The sequence below is a fragment of the Octodon degus genome, unplaced genomic scaffold, assembly GCF_000260255.1.
Source record: "Octodon degus isolate 3935 unplaced genomic scaffold, OctDeg1.0 scaffold00214, whole genome shotgun sequence".
Taxonomy (NCBI): Eukaryota; Metazoa; Chordata; class Mammalia; order Rodentia; family Octodontidae; genus Octodon; species Octodon degus.
In genome coordinates, this window is record NW_004524790.1 from 370,241 (window position 1) to 392,531 (window position 22,291).

Sequence of the window (22,291 nt, forward strand, 5' to 3'; positions counted from 1 at the left end):
TGAAGCAGCGGGTACCCGCACCAGCTCACGGGCCGGCGTCCACACATCTGGCATGCCCTCTTCTGCCACCACCAACACCGGGAGGCCCCATGTCACTACTGGGCACATGAGTTCCACCCAGATCCCCACTCTGGCTTTCTCCTCCACTCTGGGCCTCTCCACCACCGGCAGGACAGGCCTGTCCTCCCCTGCCCCTGTAACAAATGTCACGACCCTGGGCACCGCCCTCCTTGTGAGCCCTCCAGAGCCCAGCTCCTCCTCCAGTCAACCCCAAGGGCCTCTCCCCACAAACCTCAAACTCAGCAGCATCTCCACGGAGTTCAGCAGTGCATCCACATCATCCCAGGTGCCTCCTGCCTCCCAGACGTCTGCCAGCAACCAGGAGCCCACAAGCATCACTTCTGGGTCCGCAGGCACCTCCAGCCTCCCTGGTGGACTCACCTCATCCACTAGCTGGCCTTCTACTGGGCCTGCCACTTCCCCAGGACAGAGTGCCACGGGGCCTACTGCCACGTCCTCCCTTCTCACTCCTTCCCCTCAGCAGAGCACAGGCCTGCTGCCCTCTAGCGCCCACACCGCCAGGAGCAGTCCAGCCACCAAGCTCACGCCCAGTACTCTTCACAGCCAGGCCACAGTGCACAGCACCATGCAAGGGGACACAGTGCTGAGTTCTGCACTCCCCATTGGGTCCATTGTGCCTGCCACTTCCAGCCTTGCCCTTCCGGGGCAGCCTTCTTCCTACTCAACCCCTCAGACAGTCAGCACCCCCTCTGAGGGGAAGAACATGCTTCCCACCCACGTAGTTGAAGATTCCCTGCAGACTATGTTCTGGGGAACACAGACTGCTTCCAGAGAGACCTCTGTCCTCTCGGGATCCAGCCCATCCACACCCAGTCCCACTTCCACTGGGTGGGAGCCCAGTGAAGGTATAGCACCCACAGCTGCGTCCAAGCCGTACTCCAGTGTGTGGACCTCCTCCTCCTCCTTGTCCATGCCCACATTCCTGTCGGAGACCACCAGTGCAACCCTACCTGCTTCTTCTGGCTCCAGTCTCTCCCCATCTCCCAACCAGCCTCTCCCAAACCCTTCAATGCATGCCCATTCTACTGTTTCCAAATACAACCTGGGTACCTCTGCGATTTCTCTGAAGGACAAGCAGACCACTCCACCAGGGACTGTGGACGCTCCATTTCCCACCGAGACCATCAGAACCCACTCCAGTGCCCAGGCCAGCTTCCATAAATCTGGGGCTCCCACATCTTCCGTAGCCAGCTTCTCAGTGCTGAAAAGCACCACGTCTCCGTTCGAGTCTGGCACAAGTGATTTTTTGTGGAGTCCCCCTTCCCCTTTGCCTCCTTCACAGTCTCCGTCCTCTACCACAGGCCCCACTCTGAGCTTTACTACCACAGAACGTATTTGGACTCAGCCTCAAAGCTCCATTTCCCAGCATTCCCCACTGGTATCTCCCACAGCATCAGCTGGCAGGAGCCCTCGGATCCCATCAGTCTCTCCCTCTCTACCTCTGGTTACTTCTTCAGGTACTACTAATGGGATATGCCCTCTCAGTCAGACTGTGTCACTGCTGAAGTGTCCTTTTTGCCAGTTTGTGTGACCCCCTAGAGGCCATTCCAGCTATGCTAACCATTGTTACCAGCTCTAAGGACAGTGTTGCCATGTGTTGGGTGTCATGTTCTCATATAGTTCTTTACTCAGAACTGTGTGTCCCAATATGGACCCCTGTTTCCTAAATCCTTCTCTGTGGCAACTCATAGGATATGTCCTCTTTTTGATAGGAAAATGTCATTAATCTTGTTTTCTCTTCCGTTGTGTTTGCCAGCCTATGCACAAGTGAAACATAAGCAAGGCCTTAGTCAAATAATTATAGTAATGGGGTCAATTTTCTAGCCTAATACTAATGTTGGTGATTGCAAATGCTTATTTAATACTTATTCCAGGCCCAGCACCCTTTTCTTGAGATTTTTTTAAATCCTCTTCATACCTTATTTAAAGCAGGCTCTAGGACCAGCCTCAGTAGTGAGACTTTGTCTAGAGAAGACACATTGTAGCATTTTTGTCTGTGCATTGGATGCCACTTGGCAGCTGCTCTCACAGTACTTTTTACATTTTATAAAGACATGTATGGAAAAAAAGACTTCCAGGGCTACTTGCAAAAGCAGCAAGAGCTGGGTTATAGCTCAGTGGCATAAGCACCTGCCTAGCAAGTGGAAAGTTCCGAGTTCAATCCCCAGTACTGCAAAAGCAGCAGGAACAAAGGGATACATGCATTTCAGGCAAGAGGGAGTGTTCTAAAGGGAAACCCACAACAATGGATCTTTTACTTTGCTGTAATAAATTTTTAGAATGAATAAATACAAGAAGGGATTAAAGGAAGGAAGGACAGAAATAAATAAAACAGAAAATGTGACTAGAAAGATAAAATGAAGTAAAGATTATTTTTTATTAATTTTATTGAGAAACAAATAGCAATGAGACAGATTCAAACCAGGTTACTAGGACAGTTTCAAAACACTATTCTTTCTTTCTTTCTTTCTTTCTTTCTTTCTTTCTTTTTTTTTTTTTTTTTTTTTTTTTTTTTTGGTGGAACCAGGGATTGAACTCAGGCCCTTGTGCATGCCAGGGAAGCACTTATTCCACTGAACCATCTCCCTGGCCCACTAGGACAGTTTCAATAATTAATACATTGCATATTGTTGTCTTCATAGTGGTTATTTATAGTACAAGATGCAGACATAATATCTTGTCCAAATGCTATTAGTACAAATCTTTCTTCTCATTGAATTAAGAGCAAGTTACTGTATATCTATCCTAACTACTTTGTATATACAGATACAAAATGGTCCTTCATTTATATGCACTTATTTTGTTTAGTTTTGTCAGAGATGGGTGTTCTATTGCCATTTAAATATTGTAGGTGCGTGAATTCAGCAAAACAATCCAATCTAGTCCAGTAGCCCATAATAGTAGTGGGTTATCCGTAGGACTGGCAATGTCAGAAGCAAAGATTAAAGAAAAGAGACATTAAGAAAGGAGATAAGGAAGATGCATGGAAGAATGTTCAGTATGAAGAAAGGATTAAGGAAGGTAACGATGGAAGGAAAGACACTCAGATGTAGACGTGGATGGAGGGAAAGCTGGACAGCTCTGTGAGTGGATGCACTGATGTCTGGATGGGTATGACCGCTTAGTGGAGGTGGCCCTAGCTCAGGCTGCTACGCATAGGCCTGAGCAGCAGCGGGATGCGAAGCAGCCCATGTAGATAGTGCGCTTCGCTGAATCAGGCAAGTTACTTCAGCTTTCTTCTCACCTTCACATACAGGAATCGAAAGCGTGGTGGAGCGCATCACACGGCTACCCAGCGACGTGGCACACGGTGGCACTATGGGGCCACTCAAGGGTCCCCTGACACCCACAGCACCTGCTAGTCCTACAGGTAGGTTCAATTCTACTCACTTCCTGGTAGCCCCACTTGTGCCCTTATTCTCTGATCTAGAGAGATAAATCCTTACTTCCTTCAGGTAAGATTCCTGTTTTCTGTAGGTGCCTATCGTGAGTTTCTCTGTGCTAGCTCGATCTTTGTGGGTGCGACCACTTTTAGTCACAGCACGTTGCATGAGTTTAGTGCAGTGTCAGAGACATCAACCTAGCGAGCTTGACATAGATGAGTTGAACTCTGAGAATGTTTATGAATAACCATGTGTCAGAGACTGTCCTATTAGCCGAGGGTGCATTTCATCTATGGAGCCCTGAGTTGGACAGTAAAAGCAGGAAAGGAACAAAATAACTATGATATATTGGGCCAGTGTGATAGCTCAGTGGACTAAAGCACCTGCTTAGGCAAGCTTAGACAAGTGCAGGGACCGCAGTTCACTCCCTAGCACCACAAGCCATGCCAGCTCCATCCCCATGGTGGGCTAAATTGGCCAGAATCTGGGCATAGTGGCGTATACCTGTAATCCCAGTGCTGGGGAAGCTGAAAACAGGAGGATCACTATGAGTCCAAACTGCATAGTGAGACCCTATAAAAACCACATACATTAATTTAAAAATCTATGACATAACTTTACAAGTATGTAAGGGAAAGGTATTGAATGACAAAGGAAAGGTATCAATGAGGAGGCAATATGTGGCCTTGGGTTGTAAAGAATAGGAGTTAGCTAGAAAGATGGGAGTTGTTGAAGACTTTCTGCATGGAAAACACAACAGAGTGTTCAGTCACAAAGAGGAATGGAACTGGGGAATACCTGGGAATTACAAAACAATCCACCTTTGCTCAAGCGTGAGCTTTAAGGGGATGAGTGGGAGATGTAGCCAAGGGTGAATGTGAAACAACATTCAGGAAGCCTAAGCTGTCGCAACGCTTGGGGCTTTTTCACCAAAGGTCAAGAAATTCTGTGGTCAAAAAGCTGAGTGAACCTATTGTTTCTCTTGGAGAGTTACAGCATGCACGTGTATATTACAAGTGCCAAGAAGTCCTACAGTATTGAAGCTTGCTTGGTTTTGTCAACCCATGTGTTAATACCATTATCTGACAGCATCTTTTCCTCTGAAAGATGCCTAATAGATTTATTGCTGTATGTGACTGGGTGTACAGAGCCAGGAGTCTGCCTCACCATGAAGCAAAACAGCAATTCTACATAGTCAGAAAGTTCTTCTGGAACTATTTAGAGATCCAACTATTTTACCAACTCATTTCAAAGAGTTTTCTAAGATCTAGGCTTTAGACATAGTCAACTCCAAGTAGGTCTACTGGTTTTATTCTGTGGGCCAGGCAAATTAGGTTGGTTATTCCAAGAAGCAGGCAATGGATCAGCAATGCAGAGATCAGTAATTTATCTTCAGTTGAGGACGGTGGTAGGAGGCATGGATAGAAGACGAAAGAATCTAAGAGAAGGAGCTGTTTTGAGTGAATTATAGTTGTGAGCAACACAGTACTGATCCCTCTGATGACTTCTGAGGAACTGCAGGACAGTCAGCCAGGGGGCACGGGCCGGGCTACACAGCCAACTCCCACTCTGGACTATGTGCTCCTGTGGGTCTGAGCCCTCGGCAGTTCCAGTTTGCTCCAGCACAGACTGAGTGAAAGCTCTTGGTAGGAGCCATAGGCGCTGTTGTGCACCTTTGAGCAGGGACCTAACAGAATCAGCCACATTAGTCACCAGAAAATGTACCCCCAGGCTCCAAGTGATGACTTTTTCAGTTTTATATTTTATTTTATTTTATTTTACTTTATTTTATTTTATTTTATAGAGTGAAAACAAAAGCAAAAACAAATAGCAGAAACAGGGTAACATACAATAACACATATATTACAGATTTCCAAAACAAGAACAGCTAATTTAGGTGGAAATTTTTATGGGTGATTCACAGAAACATACATACACAGCCTTCATTTAATATAGAACAGAGTTCCTCAACTTCTGTGGCACCAACATGTTGGGGCAGGTAATTGTGGCGAGGGGCTGACACATGCACTCCAGGATGTGTAGTGGCATCTCTGCATTCTACTGGCCAGCCCTGCCCACATACACACAGCTGTGACATCCAGAAAGGTCTCTAGACCTTGCTAAGTGTTCTCTGGGGGCAAACCTACCCCTGGTTGAGAATGCTGAAGAAGAAAATGCTGGATAAGACCTGTCACTAAATGAAAATTTTCTATGCTTTCCATACTGGCCCTATGGGCCTATAATTCTGGAGCTTAGATTGATACTCTATCCATCTAAGGGGATAATATCATGCAATCGTTAGGAGTACAGGTTTAGAACTCAGACAGAACTACACTCAGCTTTCCACAGTAGGTAGATGTTTGGCTTGGCAAGTTATGATCTCTGAGTTTGCATCCTTCTGTCCTGTAAAATCACCAGAATAATGGAATGTGTCATTTGTTGCTCTTGTGAGGATTAACCCAACAGTACAAAATGTCTTGGCCATAGTTTTCTCTTCCTCATGTTCTTCCTCCAATTTTTCTCTTCCATCACCCTTCCTTTCTTCCTTCTCTTCCCCTCCACCTCATCCCTCTTCCTTATTTCTCTTCACCATGTGTCCTCCCCCTTGCCTCCTCTCCCTCAACTTCCACATCCCCTTTCCTCACCCCTACTTCCTTTCCTTTTGTCACCTCTTCCTCTTGTCTCTCTTCCTGCTTCCCCTCCCCCTCTTCTTCCCATCTTCTTCCTCTTGCCTCTTCCTTCCCCTTTTCTTCTTCACCTTCCTCCTTTCTGTTCTATTCTTTTTCTCTTCTTCCTCTTCACTACTACCACCATCATCATATGCACAAGTGCATTTAAGAAACATCATCACTCCACTGCCAGAGTGAAATCCTCTCCATGATGCCTCTTTCCATCTGTACTAATCTACAGTAGCCTTTGTACTCTACATAGAGCAGCCTCCCTGCTCCCTAGGAAGCATTTCCTGAAGCCCTCTTTGGTAGCCACCATCTCTGTCAATGCTATTTCTCTCTTCTTTGGAGCTGTGTCCCAGTCACTAGACCACCTCTGGTAATGGAGCCACTGGATGTAGCTAGACTTCCTAGATGAAAAAATGGAAATGTAAATTTGGTAGCCTAAAAAGGTATGCATTTCTGTAAGAAAAAGGAGCATGTTAGTGTAGGACTGTCTTATTCTAGATCACAAGTCCTCAAGAGCATAACACAAGGGGTTGAAGGGAGGGTAGGGGAATGTGGGGGAAAGCTATATCATGTACAGGTACAAATTCTCTATGATAAATATGATCATTGCCTGCATCTAAAATGTACCAATGAAATCAAATTTTAAAAGAATATAAAAAATCAACATTGTCTTATTGTATGATCAGCAGTCACAGGTTAGGAGCCATTACCATCCAGACCATTAGAGGACTCTACAACAGAGGTTCTGACAGTGTGGGAAGGTGCTATGGAGATGGTGGCAGTGAATTGGATCTGATATGGATTTGGGTTTCATATTGGGTCTTCTAGGGACTTGTGAAAGTAGATTTGGAGTTGGGTTTCAGTGAGGGGAGACCTGAAGGGATCTACTGACATAGAGAGTGTCTGGCCGAGAGAAGAGGCTCAAAGGCTGGGTAGTGCAGAGAACACTTAGGAATAAGGAGTGGACTAGTGTGCTCACAAATCTAGAAGTGGTAGCTCAAGATTTGCAGGTAAGGTAAGAATACCAGTCGCAATCCCTCTTCCCACTCCAGGAGCAGCCCAGACACAGCTCAGGTAACAGAGATTTCTTTTCCTTTCTTCACATGTAAAAAAAAATAACCTATGGCCACTCTGAGAAGTATAATCATTTTGTCCAAATTGTGTGCATCCCCACTTTCCAGAACTTTCCATTGGAGGAACTGAAAGATCAGAGACCACTGCCATGCCTCTGAAGACCACCTCCACTGCCGCTGGGACCACTGGGGTCTCCGTTCTCCCCTTAAGAACAGCATCTGTCACAGCATCAGAACAAGCAGCCAGCACAAGCACAGAAGGAACAATCACAACAACCCCAACTATTTCTCCTGCTGTTCCAGAGATGACAACCACGCTGGCCACTCGACTTGGAGAAGACACCAGTGTAACAGTTCCCAGGGAAACACCATCTTCTTTCAGTAGAGAACCAGAGACCACTGCCTCAGAGGCCCACAGTCCTGAGGCAGGGACCAGGCCAGCTACCCAAACTCCAACTGCATTCTCTGACGAGTCACACACCATGGTCTCATTGATGACTCACCCTACAGAAAGGAGGATGCCTGTTTCCAGAACAACCTCCAAATTTCCCCATTCTGAATCACAAACCACACTCTCAGTGGGCACGAGTCCTGGGACAGAAACCGCACTGGCCATTCCAACAACCACTGTCCCTCCTGATACACCAGGAAAGAGAGTCTCACTGACCACTACTTCCAGGACACACACTGGCTCAGTGAAACCAACCCGGACTCCTCCTGGTGGACAAGAGAGCACAGCCTCCTTGGCTACTGATCTTGGAATGGTACAAGGCTCAGCCATTCCAAGTCCAACTGTCTCACCTGGTGTATCACAGATGGTGACATCAACGCATAGGAGTTCTGGGACAGAGGCAAGTACAAGTAGCCAAGTTTTGACTCTTTCTCCAAGTCAGATGGATATCACCATTTTAAAAGAAACCCAATCTGGAACAGAAGTCAGTTCAGCAGTTCCAACGCTGACTGTTTTGTCTGGTGGATCACATACAACAACTTCATGGGCTACGCATTCTGTAGAGACCAGCCCAACAGCTCCTAGGATAACCCCAGATTTTCCCCGTAGTGAATCCAGTGCCACACCATTAACAACCACCAGTCTTGTGGACAAAACCAGTCCGGCTGTCTCTGCTTCCACTGTTTCACCTGATGGGACAAACAGGGTGACCTTGCTGGGCACTACATCAGCAACCAGGACAAGTATTCCAAATCCAACTGGGACACCAGAGGCCACATCCTCATTAGCTACCCATCCTGGACCACAGACTAATTCAGCCATTCCAACTCAAACTGCCTCTTCTCCTGGTGTGCCAGGGACAATGACTTCACTGACCACTAATTCCAGAGAAGAGAGTGGTGTGGCTCCAACCCAGATGGTTTCCCCAGGGCAGCCAGAGACCACAGCACAGTGGATCATCCATCCTGAGACAGAAGCCAGTTCCTCTGTTCCAGGGACTGTGCTAGCGAGTGAACCCTATACAACAGCTTCACACACCTCTCATCCTGCAGAAGCCATCTCAGCTATTCCCAAAACAACCCTGAGTGTTCCCCATAGTGAATCTAACACCTCACCCTTCACCACCACCAGTCCTGAGGAAACATCCAGTTCAGCTGTTTCACATTCAGTCCCCTGGGTGATAATGTCACTGGTCACTAGTTCCACAGCAGTGGCCAGTACAAGTACTCCAACTCTGGCTCTTTCTCCTTCTGGATCAAAGGTTACAGCCACAAGCATCACTCATCCTGGGGCAGTCTCCAGTTCAGCTGTTCCCACTCTGTCTCTTTCTCCTGGGGAGCCAGATGCAACAGCCTCCCTGATCATGCTTCCTACAGAGACAAGCCCGATGAGTCCCAGCACAGTCCCAGATGTTCTCCATACTGAACTCAATAGCACACCTTTAACAGCCACCAGTCCTGAGACAGAAGCCGGTTCAGCTCTCTCGACCTCTGGCTCAGGATTGCTGACTTCACCGCTCACCCGTTCTGGAACAGAGACCAGTACATTTTCCACTCTGACTGCTCTCTCAGGCCAACAAGAGACCACAGGCTCACAGGGAGTCCATCCTGGATTTGAAACCAGTTCTGTTGCTCCAACTTTTCCTGTCTCTCCTGGTGAACCACATACAACTGTCTCCTTGGCCACCCATTCTGCAGAGACCAGCCAACCTGTTTTCATGACAAGCCCAAGTGTTTCCCATAATGCAACGCACCCTACAACCCCAACAACCGTCATTCCTGGGGCAGAACCCAGCCCAGCTGTGTCAACCACCATGATCTCCCCTGGTGCTCCAGACATGGTGGCTTCACAGGTCCCTACTTCTGGAATAGCCACCAAGACGACCGAACCATCTCTGATTCCTTCTCCTTCCCAACCTGAGGTCACGCCCGCCTTGGGCACATCTGCTGGGACCCAGACAAGTTCATCCATTCCAACTCTGGCTGTCTCCCCCAGCATATCAGAGATGACCTCACTGGTCACCAGCTTTGAGACAGAACCAAGTACAACTACTTCAGTTCTAACTGTTTCCCCAGAGCAACTGGATATCACATCCCCATGGGTGACCCGTCCTGGCTCAGTCACCAGTTCAGCTATTCCATCTCTCTCTGTTTCCCCCAGTGAGCTGGATACAGCAGCCTCATGGGTGACTCATCCTGCAGTGACCAGCTTACCAGTTTCCAGGACAACCCCCTATTTTCCACACGGTGTATCAGGCAGCACACCCTCAGCAATGACCAGTCCCAGGTCAGAAGCCAGCTCAGCTGCTCCACCTCCCACCATTTCCCCTGAGGTACCAGGAGAGGTGAGCTCATCGCCCACCAGCTCTAGGACAGTGATCAGTGCAAGTACTGCCTCCCAAGCTCATTCTTCTAGTAAACCAGAGACCACAGCATTATTGGCCACCCATCCTGGGCCAAGTTCAGCCCTTCCGACTCTGGCTGTCTCCCCTGGTGTGCCAGGGATAGTGACACCATTCACCACTAGTTCTGGGACGGAGGCGAGCACAGTTTATCCCAAGCAGACTGGTTACTCACAAGCACCAAAGACTACAGCCTCGTGGGTCACCTATTCGGGGTCAGAAGCCAGCCCGGCCATTCCAACTCTGACTACTGTGCCTGGGGAGCCAAACACGACTACTTCCCTGGTCACTCATTCGGCAGACACTTGGACACCTGTCTCCAGAACAGCCCCAGGGCTTCCCAAGAGTGAATCAGACTTCACACCTTCGATGGCTACCAGCCCTGGGGCCAAAGCCAGCCTAACTGTTCCAACTACCATAGTTTCATCTCGTATACCCGTGGCAGTGACCTCAGAGGTTACCAATTCTGGGACAGACACAAGCACGGCTACTTCAGCTCTGACTCCTTCTCTAGTTGAAACAGAGACCACAGTTTCAGTATTCTCCTCTCCTGAGGCAGAGACCACTCCTGCTGTTCCGACCCCCTCTGTTCTTCCTGGTGAGCCAGCTGCAACCTCATCGGTCCCTCACCCTTCACAAACCAGCATGCCTGCTTCCAGAACTAGCCCTGATTTTTCCCATAGTGAATCACATACCACGCCCTCCATCGCCAGCAGTCCTAGGGCTGAGGCCAGTTCACCAGCGCCAATAACAATTTGGAAACCAGAGGTGGTAACCTCCCAGGTCACTCCGGGGCCACCAACCGGGACCACTATTCCAACTGTGAGTGTTTTTCCCAGTGAGCCAGAAACCACAGCCTTATTGATCACCCACCCCAGTGCAGAGACAACCACAAAGTTTCCTGTTTCAACTGTTGTTCTTCCTTTCTTGGAGACAGCCTCAGCATCTGTCAGACCTGAGGTAGAGATGAGCACAGCTCTTCCAACTCAGACTGCTTCCCTCAGTGGACAGGGGACAGCAACTTCTCTCCCACCGTCTCTTGTGACAGAGATGGGTAGAGCTGATGTAGGTCCAACAGTTTCGCGTGCTGTTCCCTTGGAAACAGCCTCACCATCTACACCTCCCAGGGCAGAGACCAGCACAGCTATGCCAACTGCAGCCCTTTCCCCTGGCCTCTCAGAGACCTCAAGCACATGGGTCAACAGCCCTGCAGCAGAGGCCAGCACAAGCATTCCGACTCCTCCCCTCAGTGTCCCTTGGCTTTCCAGTGCTGCTAAAACCACAGGCGAGCCAAAGACCGTAACTTCCTGGAACAGAGAATCTTCATCACTTGCAACTTCAGTCGGACTCCCAGATTTTTCCCAAACTGCTGTAGGCCCCACTGTGACCTCAGTAACACCGCAGACCCCAACACTACCTACAACCAGTCACAGAGAAGGATTGAGTCCAACTGCTACCTTGAGAACCACAACTGTGGAGACCACTCATTTAGCTGCCACAGGTTCAAGTCCCACCACAGCCGAGATCACAGCCTCCACCCTCAGTGCTACAACAGCTGGAAGTCCCTTTGCCTCAGAGAGCCCATCTGGAATGTACACCTCAACTTCAGAGACACTGACTTCAGCAACAAGTAAGAATATCTTTTTTTTTTTTTTGTCATATAGCAATGGTAAAATATATATGCCTGCATGTTGAAAAATATGCTTTTTAAATATTTTAGGTGTACAATTTAGCTATACTAATTGCATTCATGCTGTTATGCCAACACCACCACTAAGAACATTTTCCCTTCCTAAGGGGTAGGGGACTCATTAAGCAATAATTCCCCCTCCCCAGCCCAAGTCCATAGCAACCTACTACCGTGTTTATGATTTTGACCCTCTAGGCACCTCATATAATTGGAATTGTACCCCATTTGCTCTTTGGTACCTGGCTAGCTTCACACAGTATGAGTTGAAGGATCATTCATGTTGTGTTATGTGTCCAAAATCCATTCCTTTCATGGATAGATATAATCCTGTTATAAGAGTGTAGAACAGTTTATCCACCCAACTCATCTGCTGATGGACCCTTGGGCTGTTTTCAACTACTAGGAATAATGTGGCAAAGATTATTGATGTACAAGTATCCATTCAAGTTCCTGATTTCAATTCCTTTGAGCATATTGTTAGAAAAGGAATTACTTACTGGGTTGTGTGGTATACCGTATCATTTCCCTGGGGTCCGTAATAAAAATACCACAAACCGATGATTTAAGCTGTAGAAATTTGTTGTCTTGTGGTTTTTTTTAGACTAGAAAGAAGCACTGAGAAAACGCACAGAACACACACTTTGGACTTATCCAGTCCAGGGAGTGAAAATTTTTATTAGTCACTGTGACAACGGTGATCCCCGGGTCCAGTCGTCCCCCCTCAACACAGAGGTGCACATGCTGGTGTGTCCCAAAATACTAACAGCCAATGGGATGTGGAATGAGGGTGACCTCCTCATGCCAGTGTCACCATCACTGCCTCAATTGTATCCATGCCTTTATTTATTTTTAGTAATTTTTTAATTGCACACATTTATGAGTGTAGTGTGAAGGCTCCCTAGATGGTGCAGTGTGTCACTCATGATGAACTCGTGACAGGTGGCATCGTGATCTCCTTAAACATTTGTGAACATGTTGTTTTAAAACATGATAACTGTACATTGCAGGGGAACAGTGTGTGACACTTCAACACGTGTACACCACACATAGTAATCAATTCGAGGAGGGCCAGCAAGGTAGCTCAGTGGACTATGGACCTGCTTAGGCAAGCGCAGGGCCTGGGGTTCCATCCCCCAGTACCACATGTCACACCAACCCTGCCCCCTGGTGCACCACCTAGAATGGGCATGGTAGCACACACTTGTAATCCCAGCACTAGGGAGATGAGACAGAAGGATCACTATGAATCTGAGCTGTGTAGTAAGACCCTGTAGCAAATACGTAAAATAAAAGAACGTAACTAATCAAGTCGAGAGAATCAATGTTCTCATCTCCTTTCCTACTGCATGTGTGAAGTCCTCAAGCTCCTCTCAGGCACTCATAAAATATGAAGTAAGTTATGTGAACTATAGTCCTCCTCCCTTGCTGTAGAACACTGAAACATTCCTTCTGTGTACCTCTGCTTGGGTACTTGTTATCCATGTGTCTTCTATCCCCGTTCCCTCATTCCTCTCAACTTCTAATAACCACTCTTGCACGTTCAGATCAACACTTTCTAAAATCCACCTATGAGAGAGAGAGCACCAGACATTTGTTTTTCTGTGTCTCAATTATCAAACTTACCATAATGGCCTTCACTTTTATACGCTTTGTTGCAAAGGATGAGCTATCTCTATGGCTCAATACCATCCCGCTGCTTCTATGTGCCTCGTTTTCTTCGCCCACTCAACCCACGGATGGGCATCTAGGTGGATTCCATGGCTTAGCACTTGTGACTATGCTGCAGTGAAAGTGGCTGTGCGGCCTATTCCTTCAGACTATCCCTAGAAGTGGGAGTGTTCTAACTTTCACAGCAGGGAGTCTGCCTCCCAGGAGCGCAAGTGTCCAAGCCGACTGGGATAGTCCTGACGCACCCTGCATAGGCACATGGTGATGGCCACTTGAGGCTCGTTCAGCAGCACAGCCCTGCTGGGCACCACAGTTAAAATGGTCCTCGGAGTCTTTCCTCTCATCTCCAGCCTGGGGGCGACTCAGGACTGATCTCTTCTTGTCCTCCTACTGCAGCTGAGGTCCCATTGCTGAAGATTTTTACCGTCAACTTCACCATCACCAATCTGACCTACCAGAAGGATATGGGGAACCCAGGCTCTGGGTTATTCAACAGCACTGACGGGACCCTGCAGCAGTTGGTAAGAGCTCCCTACCAATTTCCATCTCATGTTAGCTTTGCTGTCTTAGTCACTCCTGTTGCTGAGACACAATGCCTGACCTCCACCACCTGAAGGAGAAGAGATTATTTTGGCTACGGTTCAAGGTCAACCTGGCTCCCAGGGCAGACATGAGACATAGCACAGAGACATAGCACAGAGACATAGCAAAGGAGAGCTACTCATATCACAGTGGTAAGCAAGCTGAGAGAAGAAAGAAGCTGGGAAGGGAGATATACCCTGTCAGGTCAGGGCCCCCAGAGACCACCTCCAGCCAGGCCCTACCTCCGAACTGCTCACTGTGCACATCCAATATGGTGCTGTGACCCAGTCACCTTTCAAAAGCCCAATATCAGCATGTGTGAGTTTGGGGGATTCTTTCTAGGTCTAAGCCATGACACCTGCCTACCTGCTGTCTTGGTCCCTCCTATCCATGTCTCTCCTTCCTTCCTCCCCAGCTCCATGCCGTGTTCAAGAACAGCAGCATTGGTCCCCTTTACACTGGCTGCAGGCTGACAATGCTCAGGTGAGACTCCCTTCTGTCCCTTCTGCCTCTCCATCCCCCAGGTAGCCCCAGTTCCTTGGACTTTTTTTGACAGGTGACGTAGAATAGTGGACTCACAGTGTCTGGGCTTGAACACCTGCTGCAACATTTGCTAGCTCTGCAACCTTGAGCAAGATACATGACTTCCCTGTCCCTCAAACACATCATCCATACAGTGTTATTAAGAACAACAGTCCTTTCCTCCTGGGGTCAGTCACCAGCACAGCGCATGGCCCATTGTGAACACTGACTGGATTTGATCTCAGAGCAGCAACTGGTGTCCAACCTTTGCCAGTGCCATTCCCAGAATCCCTGATATCCTCCCTGGCCCAGCCCATTCCTTGCTAGGAATGAACTGTGGTCACCACAGCATTCCAGTTCATCCTGTAAGAAGAGCTGAGGAGCTGCCCAAAGGAAGTCTTACTGACCCCAAGGAAAAATAAACTGAACGTTATGCATCAGCAGGATATTTTGCAATTTAAAGAAATCTTGAGTGGACCTGAACATTCAACAGAAATGGCCCATCTTCTCTTCTTTGCCCAGTTCCCCTGATGTCCTGTAAGATCACTGTGCGTCCTGAGTGTCCAGTGCTTGTAGTTCATCACCTTGTGGCCTCTCTGGGAGTCCTCCATCCAGCCAACTCAGATGCTAGCAAGGCAGGCTCATTGCTCAGATCCCTCTATAGAGAGAGTCTCCTGGAGTTTCACAAATCACAACTGCCATTAGCTGAACACCCATCCCGCTTGTCCTCATCTTTCCATAGGATGAAGAATCCATTGTAGTTAATATTCCTCTTTCCACCTGCCACCCAACAACTTCAGTCTTATTATGGTTAACTGATACGTGTTTGTGTGTATCATATTTTTCCCATTCATTTATGGATGGACATTTAGACTAATTCCATACCTTGGCTACTATGAGTAGCACTGCAAGGTGTCATCTCGCCCTCCCTCATTACAAAAGCTATTATTAAACACACACAAAAATACATACTTTAAGGGAACTTACTCACACACTGTTGGTGCGAATGTAAGTTACTACTGGTATTGTATAAAACTGTCACTATGCCCTTAAAAACTAAAAATGGAACTACCCTATGTCCAGCAAAGCCTCTATTATTTTCTCTGTTTTTCTCCAAATGTAGCTGTTTGCCCAAAATGTTGTCTTGAAGGGTTGAATTCAGGCTTGAGATTCACCATCTTGAAAAAAAAAAGTCACCGTTTCAGGGTCCACAGGGCCACAGTCACGGGGATAGCCATTTACATCCTGTGTGGTCCTCCCTGGAGTTCTGAATCTCCTTCTCTGTGACTCAAGCAAGACTTGATTCTTGCTAGAGTGGACACCAACTGTACCTAATTTCATGCATGAAATTGTAGGGTGCTTATCATTGAACACTCAGTTTGAATGAATTAATAGAAAAAAGAATCAGTAGTTATTTAGGAGGCTAAGGCAGGAGGGTCAACAGTTGGAGACCAGCTTGGATTATAACAAGCAGAAACACCAGGGCAACACCCATATTTTGGAGGCAGATTCATTTACACCAACAGGCACTAATAGGGGTCACTCCCAAAATATCAGTCCCTGGTCTCTTGTGGTCGAGGGCTTGTATAGGACAAGGAAGCAGAGTGGCTTGTCAACTGGGGATTGGTTTATACATTGTGCATCATTGTGACTAGCCATTTCTAAGAGACAGCGGCAACTGAAACAGGAACAGGAACTTAGTTGCCTGTGTTATCCTGGCAACTAAGAAACTGAAGCATACGGGCTGGAGGGGCCATTTTCTGTTACAGGAAAACTTTATAAGACCCTATTTCAAAATAAGAAAAGGGTTACTATTGTAGCTCAGTGGGGTGAAGGTGGGGCTTCTGCAATCTACTGCATTCAAGCCCAACAACATAAAGGGAATAAAAGGAAGAAGGCAGGAAAAGAACAGCGAGTCTAAGAAGCAGACTAGCTAAATAGTAGCCCAGGAGAAAGCTCCACTGAAGTATATGGGAGATCTGGATCCCTAATTGAAGCAGAAAAAGATACATTCAAGACAACAGAGGCAACCTAGGAAAAGTGCTAGGGTAAATCCCAAGGAGTGTCTGTTTGGTGTCTCCTGAGGGTACCCCAGTCTCCACATCTCTACTTAGCCCTCTTCCCATGTCCTTCCCACCCCAGGGCTGAAAAGCATGAGACAAGCACCAGAATAGATGGCGTCTGCACCTACCACTCAGATCCTACAGGCCCTCGGCTGGACAGAGAGCAGCTGTACTGGGAGCTGAGCCAGCTGACCCATGGCATCACCCAGCTGGGCAGCTACAGCCTGGACCGGGACAGCCTCTATGTCAATGGTGAATAGCAAGGGCCCCCAGCTTCTACCCTGCCATTTCTCCACACCTGAGTCCTCAGTCACTGGCCAAGCTTGAGTTTCCACAAGGGGCTCAACTCTCTCAGCACACCCAGAAAAGGTCCTCTTCAGTGGGAGTGAAGCTTTCCTCCCCTGCCTTTTCATTCCTGAGACATTCCCAGCGATCCGGTGGCGTAGCACAGTGTGTGGATCCAGGGAAGGAGAGGGATAGAGGAAAACCGTGGCTGCTGCTCCCACTCACTCTGCCCCACCAGTTAAAGGCCCCTAACTTCAGTGACTCACACCTTTCTCTTCCTCGTGGCAACCTGTGGCCCTTTATTCCTTCTCCAAGAACCGCCTGGAAGCACACCTTTCCCGAAAAACTAACAACACTCACAGTAATGTTTTCAGCAACAAAGTCCTTTGTGACCATCCTCTTGGCAACAGTGCCAACAATAATACCAATAACATAAGCTAATATTTATTGAGGGATTCCTACGATCCAGAACTTCGTACATGTTATGTCACACTTGCCTTACCCAAAACTCTGTGGGACAGTATACGTTTTCTATGTTATGACTCTATGGAAAAAAAAATAAACAATAGATTCAAAGCAGGGCTGAGAGCTGGGAATCTATTCTTGTAATTAGGCTGCTCATAAGGGACAGAATGGGAACTCGAGCACCCAACTGGCTCTCAAATGTAAGTGCTCTAACTTCTATTCTGTGCTATTGACAAACACGAGAGAAAGCTTGTAACCTCAGGATGAGACAGAATACCAAGCAGCCACTATGACAGCAATTTAAACTGATGAATTAATTGTTAACTGCGGCCACCCCTCCATTCTGTAAAATGCTGGAACTTACCTCTCCTGTCCAAGCGTGCTTTGATAACCTTCTCCCAGCCTTTCTCTGTCTCTTTCCCTTTTACCTTCACTAGCCCCTGGTAATCCTCTTCCACTCTTTCCTTCCTTTGATCAACTATTTTCTCAATCACGTAGGAGCGAGAACATGCAATATTGGTTTCTCTATGTCTCGTCTGTTTCACATGATACAACATCTTCAGAAAAGTGCAAATCAGGAACTGGGCTTGGTGACGCAGGCACCTGTAAACCCAGTACTCAGGAGGTTGAGACAGAAGGATTGTTTGAGATCAGTATCAGGGGCTACAAAACTAGGACAAGGCCAGCCAAGCCACATAATGAGACCTTGTCTCAAAAAATGTGCAAATTAGAACCATTTACCTTATTTAAAATAGCTATTATTAAAACAAAATAAATCAAGCTTGGTACAGATGCAGTGAAAGGGGAGGTCCTATACACACTTAGAGGGAAATCAAAGTATAACCAATGTGAAAGGCATTATGGTGATTTCCTGAAAAACCCAACAGAAGCTGGTCATGGCTGTGCCTGCCTGTGATCCCAGCCACTGGCGAGGCTGAGGTAGGAGAGTCACATGTTTGATCTCAGTTTGCATAACTTAGTGAGATCCTGTTGCAGAATTTAAAAATGAAGAGGGCTGGGTGAAGCATCCTTGACTTCAATACCCAGTACAAAGTACCGTCTGGCCTCACCCCCTCCCTAATCTTCTGTCCTGCTTTCTCCCCGTCCTTCCACAGGCTATCACCATCGGTACTGGATCCCCACCAAGAACAGTGAGTAACAATGGCCCCAAAGTCTGCATTCGTTCAGCACCTTTGGTCCCTGAGCCCAGGAAGCATTCCCTATCCCACAGATTCCCAGCCCCAGAGAAGCCTCAGGCCACTGAAAAGCCTCAGGCTGATCCCAGTTTCCACTAACATTCTATCACCCCGTTGCTTTGTTAGTGCCCAGCAATATTTATATCCATGTTGTGTTTTCTTTCAGCTCCAGTGGCCTCCACATTTTCCCCAGGGCCCTCCACACCCACGACCCCCACTCCCAGATCTACAGGTAAGACTCTGACCTCCAGATCCTGTGAACCTTCAACTCCTGTTCGGAGGCTGACGGGGTCTCGCACGTTCTGGACCTTACATCCACGCAGCCTCAGCTGCCCACTCTTGCCCTTGCTCACTCCTCCCAGCCACACCAGTCTTGTTTCTGCTCCTTGGTGACCCAGCCATCCTTCCATCCTCACAGCCACAGCATTTGCCATTCTTGCATTTCAGCAGCTTCTGGCTCTTCCTGATCCTGCAAAGCTCAGCTCAGCAAAACTTTGCTCAGACCACGTTCCATAAAGTAGCATTTCCCCCATGTGCACACAAGCGAATCTCTATTCAGTCTCTGTTCATTTCCTTCAGGGTAGCTGTTACCATTCAGACTTCTTCACTGCTCAGGTATTTGGTGCCCAAACCCTGAGAAATAAAGATTTGGGTTTCTCCTCTTTGTTTTTACTTTTCTGCTGCTAGAAGTCCAAGCCAGAACCTTGTATGTGCTGGCTAAGCATGCTACCATCGGCCCGTTGGCTTCTCCTCTTAGCAAAGGATATCAACACCAATCTTCACCATTCTGGGCTGAGGTACTGAGGTTTGGCTTTTGAGATAAAGTTCCACATCTGCTGTGGATGTCTGTCCCCTTCCTATGGCTGGCTGAAGGGTAGTCCAAATGGGACTAGTCCTCACTTACTAGGCACTGTGACCACGATTACAGACTTGGTCTCAGTCCCACCTCTCGCCCAGGACTAAAACTGATGGGTTCCGTCAAGTGATGGATTTTTTCTCATTCTACCTGCCCTCTCCTCTAGCTGCAGGAGTCAGCCCAGGCCCGGTGCTTTTCACACTCAACTTCACAATCACCAACCTGCATTACACCCCCAACATGGAGCACCCAGGCTCCTTGAACTTCATCTTCACGGAGAAGGTCTTGAACCGACTGGTAAGGACCCACCAGAACCTGCTCTGGCCTACTTTTCCTTGATCTACCTGGTCCCTGGAACTCACCCCACTCATCTCCTGCCTTCTGCCCAGCTCGAGCCCTTGTTCAAGAACACCAGCATCAGCAGTGGCTACTCCGGCTGCAGACTGACCTTGCTCAGGTGAGGCTTCCTTCTCTTACGTTGTGAAGGACTGCGCAGTCACAGGGAGGTTCACCTGAATGAAAGCCTATGTGTGGCATCTAAGGGGCATGATGGGCTGGCAAGATAGCTCAGAGCCTCCTTAGGCAAGCTCAGGCAAATGCAGGAGCCATGGTTCGATCTCCAGCACCACATGCTGCGCCAGCAGGCAGGTTAAGCTGGCAAGAGTCCAGGCATAGTGATGCATACCTACAATACCAGCTCTGGGGAGGCTGAAAACAGGAGGATTACTATAAATCCTAGCTATGTAGTGAGACCCTGTAACAACCAAATACATTTCAAAAAATGAAAATAAAGGGCATGAATCATAAATGACTAGGACTTTCCAGAAATTCAGACACAGAAGGCATTAACCAAGCCTGTGGATACCAGAGAGGACTTCCTGGGAAAGGTCACCATCTTAGTTACTTTTCTCTTCTTGCTGGGACAAAATACCCAACATCCAAAATTAAGGAAAGAAAGGTTTATTTAGCCAACAGTATGTGGAGGCTTCAGTCTGCACTAGGCTGGCTCCACAGCAGAGCGGCACATGACAGAGGACAGCAGTTCATGGTGGCAGAAAGCAGCAAAACAGCAAGAACAAAAAGGCAGGAGTAGTGGCAGCAGTGGCAACAGAGAGCAAGTCTGTCTCCCTCATGTTGTAGTCAGGCTATCTGCCCCAGGCTAGGTATAGCCCTCACACCCATAATCCCACCACTAGATAATGAATTAATCACAAACTAGGAGTCCCCCACCCCTCATAACTGCATGAGGTTTTGGGGGAACAACTAGACAGCTACCAGTGATCTTTATTTGATGAGTACAAGTGGGAAGCATTGAGGCTCACTGATCAAAAGGGCGGTATTAACTCAGTAAGAAACCATGGAATGATGCACCTCAGGCAGCCTGCTGTATGGGTGTGAAGGACACCAAGAGACTTGACCTTGGGCCATCCTCCCAGTAGTGCCTCCATGTTTACAGGGCAGCGGGGGCAGTGTGAACATTAGACTCTACGGGGGGTGGATTTTAGCTCACCCTGAAGAAGCTGAGTGGTGAATCTCTTCAGAAGATGATGGCTGAGCCAAGTCCTGATAGCTGAGTACCCACTGGCCTCAGGGAAGATGGGTGGAGATTTCAAGGGGTGACCTGTGAGAAATGGCCCAGTACAGAAGAGAAGTTATGGGAAATTGGATAGTGGAGTGGAGAAAATGGTGATTAAGGAATGAATGAATGAATGAATCACAAAGAGATAGAAGAAGGGAGGAAGGGAGGAAGGAAGGATAGATGGAAGAGAGGGAGGAGGAGGATGGCACAGAGAAGGAGTGAGAGGAGAGATGGGGAGGGAGGGAGGAAAGGAAGGAGGGAGGGAAGGAAGGAAGGAAGGAAGGAAGGAAGGAAGGAAGGAAGGAAGGAAGGAAGGAAAGAGAGATAAGGGGAGTTCATAAGAGTGAATGATAGGAGGAAGAAGGGAAGGAAATCGGTTGAGTGCAGGGCTGGCTGAGAGGATGGCTCAGATCATCATTCCAAGAGCAGGGGCCAAATCGTAACATAAGCAAATATCATGAACAGTTCAAGATGCAGTTGAGGTTGAAGGAGTTGTCACAATATTTCATGCAGCAGGCAGATTAAGCGTGAGGGCTCTTCAGTGTCCAAATAAATGAGCCACATTCTGATTCTGTCACCTGCCGTATGATATTTAATGTCCACATGGCTTAGTTTTCTCAGTTGTAAAATAGGAGTGACTGTTGTTAATAATACCGCTTTGTGTGCTTGAAATTCAGTTTGTGAGTAGATGTCATGTTCTCAACACACACACACACACACACTCAAGCACTCACATACACACACCATAGACAAAGCTGTGTGAGTGATGGATATATTAATAGCATGACTTCAAATAATCACTTTATTGTTTAAAAATTATTTATTCTTATTAGCATATGTTTACCATATGTAGTGATCACATTCGTCCTGAGGAATCTGTACCTATATTAATATATCTCGATTATTTTTTCTAACCCTCCCCTTCAACCCTTTTTTCTCTCCCCATTACAAAGGCTGTTTCCATTTTTTCTTCAATTCTTTAAATAATCATTTTAGGGTGCAGATAGATAGGTAGATAGATAGATATCAATTCATATTTCAATAAAAATATAAAATAGGAATCATATTAGCATGTGGCTCAGAGCTGTTAAGAAGATAAAATGAGATGACAAATATAAAATGTTGAACACCTGGTAGATGTTCATAAGCAGTAACATCCATGAGTAAATGTCTCATAAGTACTAACATCTAGTAAGTAGTTCATAGATACTAGTCAGAATTATTCAGATTGTGGGGAACCATGGTGCTGTTGGAAGGGCAGCTCTAAAATGATGAGATTTACATTAAGTAGAGCATTCATACATGTGAGCAGGGATGG

General features: G+C 47.3%; 1 protein-coding gene across 1 annotated transcript in view; it reads left to right on the forward strand.

The window, feature by feature from the left end:
- Window positions 1-52: 52 nt before the first annotated feature.
- Window positions 53-22,291, forward strand: part of LOC101593036 (mucin-16) — a 101,923-nt gene continuing 79,684 nt past the window's right edge. The window contains exons 1-10 of the mRNA XM_023705122.1: window positions 53-1,538; window positions 3,338-3,451; window positions 7,324-11,697; window positions 13,822-13,946; window positions 14,423-14,490; window positions 16,672-16,844; window positions 18,458-18,493; window positions 18,705-18,770; window positions 19,561-19,691; window positions 19,784-19,851. Coding sequence (XP_023560890.1) covers window positions 53-1,538; window positions 3,338-3,451; window positions 7,324-11,697; window positions 13,822-13,946; window positions 14,423-14,490; window positions 16,672-16,844; window positions 18,458-18,493; window positions 18,705-18,770; window positions 19,561-19,691; window positions 19,784-19,851 — 6,641 coding nt within the window. The remainder of the gene's footprint in view (window positions 1,539-3,337; window positions 3,452-7,323; window positions 11,698-13,821; window positions 13,947-14,422; window positions 14,491-16,671; window positions 16,845-18,457; window positions 18,494-18,704; window positions 18,771-19,560; window positions 19,692-19,783; window positions 19,852-22,291) is intronic.